Here is a 9128-nt window from a genome sequence, read left to right as displayed (position 1 = left end):
GTTTAATCTGATAAGTGGATTATGAGCAGAGACATAACACATCTAACAGACAAGTATGGATGCTAACATTATTTTAGGAAAACATCTTTTTCAATCATAATTGAAGGTTGTTACTTTCTCATCCCAACCTCCACCCCCTGTAGCCTCCTCACCTATGAGTCCCTTTCATTTCAATTAGAACACACAAAAATCCTCTTGATTTGGGACACTTGAGTCGCCCAGCAGTGTGCCAAAATCGCACCAAGTCCGGGAACTCGACAAGCTGTCTTGCCGCCATTCTGTTGGGTCCTCCAGATCTCGGGAGACGTGTGAAGTGTACACCGTACATCCCACTCTACGCCAACAGGATCACGCTACACATGAGGAAGATGAGGGAGAAGAAGAAGAAGAGGACTCTGTCTACCACAAGAGCCACTTGTCGCCACTCGCACAGCGCGTCGTCTCTGGCATCCTGAAGAAGAAAAAACAACAAAAACAAAATATTAGTAGAACGTAAAAGTTACAGTTTGGCTTTTAACCTTTTTGCTTTACGTCCCTCGGTTTCTAAATAGTTCCAGCACCCTTGTTGTACAAATAAAAGAAAGAAAAGCAAGAATCCAAGGAAATGAACGAAGCTGCCAAACATTCTAACGATTATTCTGCCATGATCTGATGTAACACATTTCTTATTTGCGTATCGACATCCGTATTCAAGTGATCTGATGAAACGCACTTTTTATCAATCTCGGGAAGAAGAGGGTGTTTTATCAGATCACAGGTGCATTAGTAAAAGGAACATTCATTTTTGACTCTGGGTGGGGTGGGGTTAAAGACACAGTGAACGTTCATGGACTAAAGGATCAGAAGCGGTTTAGTATGGCATAACAATATAATATACCAGATCCAGGCTAAGGTGACCTTGAAGCTTGATTAAGTTGTGTCTTCCTTTTTGTTTACTCCCTCTCATTCGTTTTCATTCAACAAACAAATCAAACTATCCAAACAAAGAAAAAGGAAGAAAATCAGACAGTTTTTCACACCGACACTATGCAGGAGTTAACTTTTATTTATTTCCGGTGGATGGTTGGTGGGTGCTCTGATGTAGTTTGTTATTTCTATCTTGAAACATGTCCAATCTTTGGCACTCATAGGACCTTATTGCCGTAAAAAATCTCACAAAAATCGAACCAACTTCATTACCTAAATTACTAAGACCAGCCAGGAGCTGAATAATCTCCGACAGACCATGCGCTATGTAGTTCACCTTTAAAAAAGGAACGGACGGCGAAAAAGAGCTGCAGCAAAGAAGATACATTTTCCACCTTCTCTAATTTTGACAGAAGCAGAGTGAGAGTGCGAGATAAAGAAAATCAAAATTAGAGAAGACGCAGGTCGGTAGAAAGTATTTAAATACGTACTATTAGTATATGTCAATACCCCATCCCCCTCTCCCTTCCCCCCCCCCACTCTCTCTCTCTCTCTCTCTCTCTCTCTCTCTCTCTCTCTCTCTCTCTCTCTATGTGTGTGTGTGTGTGTGTGTGTGTGTGTGTGTGTGTGTGTGTGTGTGTGTGTGTGTGTATGACTGTGTGTGTGTTGTTGTATGACTGTGTATGTGTGTGTATGTATACATCATATCGCTTCCTCAACATCACGCCCAAACAGACCTGCACTGATATCCTGGCGCTGAGCAGGTTCACTTGACGCGTGATTTCCTCCAGGTCCTTCTCCATTTTCGACGTGGTGGCGCTCCTGTTCTCAACGTTGGTCAACTGTCGGTCCTGGGAGCTGATGGTTTTGTCCAGGCCGCGCATAGAAATGGGGTCCACGTCAGACAGGGGGTAGTAGCTGTCGCTCCCAAGGCACACCAATCGCTTGAGGCTCCGCAGAAAAATCTTTTGGTGGAAGGTATGCGGCTAGTTAGTGGACGGTCGGGCAGCATGCATGGGTGGAAGGCAAAATCATAGAGTGCGGATCATGCAGAAAGGGAGACTTTTATCTTACGAAAACAAGCTTTTCTCGAGATGTCCTTGTGTACCTTTTTATGAATACTGGGACAGTGTTTTAACTCTGCTAAGCGATGGTCTTGAATTTTCTTGTGTCTGGCTTTTTTGAGACTTTTGAATAGAAGTTGTGCGATACATGTACACGACCTAACAAGGAGTCTGGAAAAAATATTGATAATTTTAACACTTAAGGGCTGGTGGGGCACCTAGAAATCGTGTTTGGGGGTCAAATTTTGTAAATTGGGTTTATTACATATTATAGTACCTGGACACTTCCTGAACAATATCCAGAAACGTATGTAAGCCTTGCTACACCCTAAAGCTGTGTTTTTTTGTCAGGTTTTTCGGCGAAAACACTTGTTGTCTAACCTTTTCTTACCTGTATCGGCTGTTTTCTCACAATTCTATTTTTCACATATTATCCCATTTTTCTGCTCTGTTTCTTATTCAATTTTAATGTAACTTTCACAGGATACCAACAACACCTAGTTCTAAATTTTGGCCCGTTGAATTCTTGATTAATGTAGTAGTTTTTGATTTATGGGCTTAGAAAGCATGAATTTTCCATTTTTTTCACTTTTTTTTGCAACATCTCAATTGTAAATATCATAAAATAAAAACTAAAGCATATATCAAAAATTCAACAAGCCAAATTTAAGAACTACATATGTACTGTTGGCATGCCAAATTAGAAGTGAATCGGTTAATAAATAAGGAAATAAAATGGGATTGAAAAAGGTATACAAAATCCAATATGGCCGCCGTTTCCATAGCAACCGATTCACAATATACTTTTTGAACTATTGTTTTAAAATCCCCAATAACACACGATGGCCCACAGCAAATATCGGCACTTTAGGCCTTGTAATAGCCAAAATAGACCTCAGGTGCCCCACCAGTCCTTAACAATGAGGTAAACTGCTTTTGTTGTATTGGAATACTTTGTACTTGAGCATAAGTGTTCTAATACAGAGATTCAGTTAGAAGTAATGGTAGAAAAGTGGGAAATTTGCTAGCTTAACTGCAGCAACAAATTAGTTTGACCACAGATCATGACAGGAAAAAAAACCCCCGGTATAGTCAAAATTCACGATAAAAGCATACCGGTAGAATTGTCGCTCATTGAGCAAAACAAGCACCATCAACACGATAGCGGAGTCTGCCTTCAACGTTACAGTTCATTTCGCCATCTCCTTGATCCCCACCATCAACTTGTGCACCACCAACACCACCTCCACCATCTCCAGCTTAGCGCTATCCCCACTGTTTTCACCACCAATGCTACTACAACACTACCACCAACACTACTTCCTCAATCAACACCACCATCACTACCACAAAAACACTGCTATTACCATTACCACCACCACCAACAAAAAGATTACTTACCCGACCACTATTTATTTCATTACTACTACAATTTACATCGTTACACTGTCTGACCCCCCCCCCCCTTACGCACACACATGTCCCAAAGCAACAGAGGCAAAAGAGCATGGGACTAAATACTTAAACAAGTCTACAGAACTGTGAGGATATTTTAACAATGTTTAACTGGTATTACATATCAAACATAAAAAGACTAACGTTTATTAATCTAAAATTACACCTGATTCATGTAAAACTCTAGCTACACTCGTTATATTAATGATGTGCGTCGATCGACCTACCCATCGGATAGTCTCCGGTACTTTTCGCCTGCGGGGTCCTCTGTTGTGAAGGTTCAGCACAAACACGGAGCAGGCCAGGGACAGAACTGACCACAGCAGCGTCAGTGTATAGTAGATGCCTGGACACAAGTTTACGTTTCATTTTTTAGTAAGAGTTTTACTGCACTTGCAACACAATTAGGTCACACATAAGGGTAGAAGAGTAAAGGTGTGGCAAGAGAGCAACAAACACTAAAAATAAGTATAGATATGGAAGATAACATGTGTTTGATAGGAAAGAGAGAGCAAACCACACCAGAGGAACCACTAGGACAGAAGGGATCATGGAGGGGACTAAAATCAGGGAAATGGTGTACCGTTTAGGCTCTTCGCTTTTACACCTGAGTTCGATTCCGGAGAGTGGAACATTTTATGTTTGTCATTTACCACTGAGACAGTGCGTGCCTGCACCTCGGTGAATATGGAAATGAATTCCAAGAAAATCGGGCGAGCGATAGAAGAATGATGAAGAGAGAGGGCATGTTGGGATGAGAAACAAATAAAAAAGGGTAATAAAGATAAGATTAACGTGGAGAAGGACAGAAAGTTAAAAACATAACACGATTGACTGGATATTGGAAGAGTACATGGTGCAGAAAAAGAAAAGAAGAGAAAACGGCAAAAATAATGAGGGTAGAGAAAGAAAGAGAAATTAAGACAGAAAAAGTCACATAGTTGCATCAAAGGATATTCTTAATTATGACACTCATTATTTCACTTATACCTCATTTATAGCTCACGGTATAAGCGGCATATAAATTAGACATATAAAGTAAGTAAATCATTTCACTTGGGATTGATGAGAGAGGGACAATCTCTATAACATAAACATGCATGACAGTTAAGGATAGACGCTCATGATTGAGTTAAGGATACACAAATGATGGAGAAGATGATGATATCATGACGGTGTCAGAGTACAACAACAGAACCTGGTGGCCCACTTACTTATGGCGGGAAGCTGAGCGTGGGCCAGGGGCAGTACGTCACACAACTTGGCACTCAGGATGAGCACACCCAGGACGATAAACGAGCCTGGAAATACACATGGGAAATCGAACTTTGTTAATCATTGTGTGTTTGTCAATGTGGATTCACCATTTAGTATTACACGTATGTATACCAGTGCGCATTTACCAAAGCAAATGTATCATTGTGTATCTATTTTCAAAGCGCATTTACGAATTAGTATATAACAACAGTACATTTAACTGACCATCAAGCATTTCTAATCGAGAGTTTGTCAAAATGTATTTACCGTTTAGTATGCCAGCAGAGCGTATTTATCAACATAATATAAATATGTGTCACTATGTAGTTGCCTCAGTATATTTATTATTTAGTATACCAGTGTGCAATTGCCAGTTAGCATTTACTAATGAGTACAATTTGCTAAAATGAAATTTCCATTTAGTTTACAGCACTATACATTTACCAAAGTGCATTTGTCCTTGTGCACTTGTTAAAATGTATTTATCGTTTAATGTCGAAATGCATTTACCGGTTCTGTTTTACTGACCTATAGTGTGCGTTTAACAGGTTGCATTTTCTGGCTGTTTTACTGACCTATTGTCACTCTCTCCCTGGACTCTGGCGGCATGAGCAGAGTGACAGGCACCAGGCCCCCAAGCAGGACAGCCGGGAAGACAAACAGCTGGACATAGTAGTCTGGGTTACGCTGGAAGGTAAAGTTCACCTGAGGAGGTCAAAGGTAAAGATTTCACGTTGTGAGTTTTGAGGAAAATATGTGCATACACGACCCAATGACGGTCATTACGCTGTTTAAAAATAAAAGATACAACCGTTTTAACGCCCCCCTCCCACCCAATCTGCATAATTTAGATCCTTTAGGAGGCGGGCTTGGACCCTGTCTTCCAAGGCCAACACAGGCTCAGAAGTACAGAACATCTCGGTAGAAAGACCTAAATAACCGATAAAAAATTCTCCGCATACAGGAAACGAAATTCGTGCCTCCAGTGTGACGACGAGGCGCACATAATGAGAGGCAGCGTGGTGGAATCAGGCTCTCGTCAATTAGAGGGTAGATGTGAGGCAGCGTGGTGGAATCAGGCTCTCGTCAATTAGAGGGTAGATGTGAGGCAGCGTGGTGGAATCATGCTCTCGTCAAAATAAATAAAGTGAATGAAACTTGCATTGTTCTGCAGGTTTGTGAATTTTTATCAAATTTTTTTTGGGGGGGGCTCCACACCTTTCATGCGCATTAAAGAACTCATTTCTGAATGCACGAAAAATTTAAATTTTCAATCACCACGGACTCTTAAGCTAAGGAAATAACTAATATTTGGCGGTCATTTTCTCACTAATTTTACCTCTGAAAATAGGTGACCTCCACCTCCTTCATTCACAAATATCTCGACTTGTATTCAATATAAAGGATATTTTTTTCAATCAAATAAAGACAAGTGAACAAGTTTTACGATGATACCAATAACTCTACGCACCCAAAAACTGACGAGAGCCTGATTCCACCACCCTGCCTCACCTATATAATCGCCACACAACAGATGCGGGTGGTCATGATATTATAGTAAAAAGGTAAACGCAAAATAGATAGGCTGAGCCCACAAGGAGCACGAGGCAGGGGTAGGCCACGGGAAACATGGAGGAGATGCGTGGAAAGGGACATGAGAGAAATGGAGCTCACTTGGAACGAGCTTGGAAGTATGGCTCAGGACAGAGATAAATGGAAGGAGCTTGTATGTGGCCTATACCCTGCCAGGGGTGAAAGGCATTGATGATGCTTATGATGAAATAACAAAGGGAGAGCCAAGAAGTAAGATGTTCTAGCAGTGCTCTTCAACTTAGACAAGGTAAATGATAATACCTGAAACACGTTTCCCATTATCCCAAGACGACTTAGTCACTCAAGGAATCCAAAAGCGATCTATTTTGGTGACGTTGACAAAAAGAAATGTTTTTGACGCCTAATTTTTTTTTATTGATCAAGTTGGTCTCATCTTGCTAAAAGCTACATGTGAAAAGAATGAAAAAAAAAATGTAAAGAAAGTTGGGTGGGCAGAGTCAAAAATAGGTCAGATGGAACATTGAACCATCGCAAGAAATCAAAGGATGTAACAAATAGAATATTTCTGTTTTCTTTATTCTACATACCAAAACTCACACAAAGCCAGCACACACATACAAAGAAAACCACACGCACACATCTACGCTGGAAATAACAAATTGCTAGCGTCATTCCACATTACCAAAGTCAATATATGGGTCTCTCGGGAAAAAGCCTTTATTTGAATCAAGACATCAGGGGGAATTTACCATATTAAGGTTTCGCTGTTTTCGATATTTCCTTCCTAGTATTCAAAGGGATAAATAACGAGTACTCGGTGATGGTTTGATTTGGCTCTCAATCTTTCTCTGATTTTCTCAAAACTAAGACTAGCTGTTCTTCTTGATTTTTTAAAGTAAGAGTTTACAGCAGTTGCAACACAAATGGATCAGGGAAGGGCCTAATCTTAAAGATAAAAATAAGAAGGACTGACGTATACGACAGTGGAATGACGCGACAATGCCATTATGCTTTATAAACTCACCTGCATGTGAGGGTACGGATCTGGGCAGCAGGCGTATTTTTTCTCCTTTACAGCACAGCTGAGGAATGTACAGGGGGTGAAGAGTTGATCCATCTATCTATCTATCTATCTATCTATCTATCTATCTATCTATCTATCTATCTATCTATTTATCTATCTATTTATCTATCTATCTATCTTTCTATCTATCAAGAAAACAGAGAACATTTGCAAAGATTTCAGCCTGAACTGTAGAAAAACAAAGGCACTAACAAGTTACACAAATAATGCTCCTCCTGTTTAAAGCAAATAAGTTAACTCTTAGATCTACAGATGTCTGCGACTGGTCTAGCTGCCAGGCTCTTTGTTGTCGTACGCAGAAGACGAGAGCCTGATTCAAGAGTGGGGAAGTTCTTCTTTGTCGAGTATCGCCGTCTATCCATCTATCTATTGGGATGTGTATTAAACTTATGTTGCGTTGGTCCTGACAACCGGGTTTGAATCAGCCGGCCTCCAAAATGATCTTAATATAATTGTATAGAAGGATGTGCACAATTAATTACATAATTTAAAACTTCCATTAACCACTTTATCCCCAGACTCGACACTGACTGCCTCTTTTTTCTAGGATTTTAGTGGATGTTCTTGTATCGAAAGGGTTAAGAACCATATTATTTACCCCTAGCCTATAATTTAGTACAAAGTCTATGAGCGGTCGCCATAGACTTACGTTTTAGTTTTAGTAAGAGTTTTACGGCACTTGCAACACAATGGGTCATAATGTACGTGCGAAGATTAGAGATGCTAAAAGAGAATAACAACACACAATAAAGGAGGGGGGGGGGGGTTAGAAATAATAGATTATGTCGGATAGGAACGAAGGAGAAAACCACTCAACAGCTCCCGCCAACCTCCTACACAGACTCACGTGGTGCCGAGGAGAGCCCAGTTTTTGTTGGTGACGTAGTCGGAGTTGTCACAGGCGGTGGTTGGGGAGCCGCCGAAGTAGGTGATGTTGAGCTGATGGCCGTGGTAGACGTAGCTCGCGAACTTCATACCGCACACCTGGGGGCAGAGAGATTTTTGTTTGTTTTTGTAAAGTGTTTTACGGCGCTCGCAACTGTATAAGGTCATATGAGCGCGCAGGACACACCTAATATTTTCAGTTGGTAGGAAATTTTGAATTTTGCCCGGATGGCGGCCGAATCCTACTCTTAACAATTTTAGACCACCAAGGGATCTTTAACGTGCGCAACTTGTACACGGGCCCTCCGAGATTTTTCACCCTTGTCCGAGAAGGCTAGGGGTAGATCTTTCCTACCAGAAGATCTGGGGTGTGGCAGAAAGACAGCAGTAAGGAAGAGCCTAGGAGTAGCAGTAGAAAGGCTGCAGAAAGAGTCAGTAGCCCAGAGGGGGGGGGGGGGGACAAAGGAGGTGAGGGGGTGGGGGCAGAAATTGGAAATGAAAGTAGACAAGAGAACATTGCTAGAGAGCAGGAAAGAAGGTGAAAGGAGACAATTTTAGAGAAGAAAATTGTTCGGTCGCTACCCGGATTCGAACCCGGGACTTTTTGAATGAGAGGCCAACACCTTAACCTCCAGGCCACGAAAGCCCCCGGCAGAGAGAGGTTGTGATGGTGGGGTTGGTAGTGATGATGGTGGTAGGGGTGGTGGTGGTGATGATGGTGATAATGATCGTGGGGGTGGTGATGGTGAAGGTGGTGGTGGTGATGAAGGTGATAATGATGGTGGTGGTGGTGGTGGTGATGGAGCAGAGGGGGTGCTGTTGATCTGATGGCCGAAATAGACGTAGCAGACGAACTTCATACCGCACACCTGGAGAGAGAGAGAGAGAGAGAGAGAGAGAGAGAGAGAGAGAGAGAGAGAGAG

At 41.6% G+C, this 9128-nt stretch overlaps 1 protein-coding gene across 1 annotated transcript in view; it reads right to left on the bottom strand.

The window, feature by feature from the left end:
• Nucleotides 1-244: 244 nt before the first annotated feature.
• The window catches only part of LOC101860705 (neuronal acetylcholine receptor subunit alpha-9-like), a gene marked incomplete in the record, with an annotated part of 27063 nt that continues 18179 nt past the window's right edge, over nucleotides 245-9128 (bottom strand). Inside the window, 7 exon segments of the mRNA NM_001280823.1 lie at nucleotides 245-451; nucleotides 1644-1871; nucleotides 3653-3771; nucleotides 4640-4726; nucleotides 5258-5387; nucleotides 7261-7318; nucleotides 8168-8307. Of these exon segments, the coding sequence (NP_001267752.1) occupies nucleotides 335-451; nucleotides 1644-1871; nucleotides 3653-3771; nucleotides 4640-4726; nucleotides 5258-5387; nucleotides 7261-7318; nucleotides 8168-8307 (879 nt within the window).

This window comes from Aplysia californica, unplaced genomic scaffold (assembly GCF_000002075.1).
Source record: "Aplysia californica isolate F4 #8 unplaced genomic scaffold, AplCal3.0 scaffold00005, whole genome shotgun sequence".
In the NCBI taxonomy this organism is placed as follows: domain Eukaryota; kingdom Metazoa; phylum Mollusca; class Gastropoda; order Aplysiida; family Aplysiidae; genus Aplysia; species Aplysia californica.
Note: the sequence above shows the minus strand (reverse complement) of the source record. Positions and strands in the feature narration are given on the sequence as shown.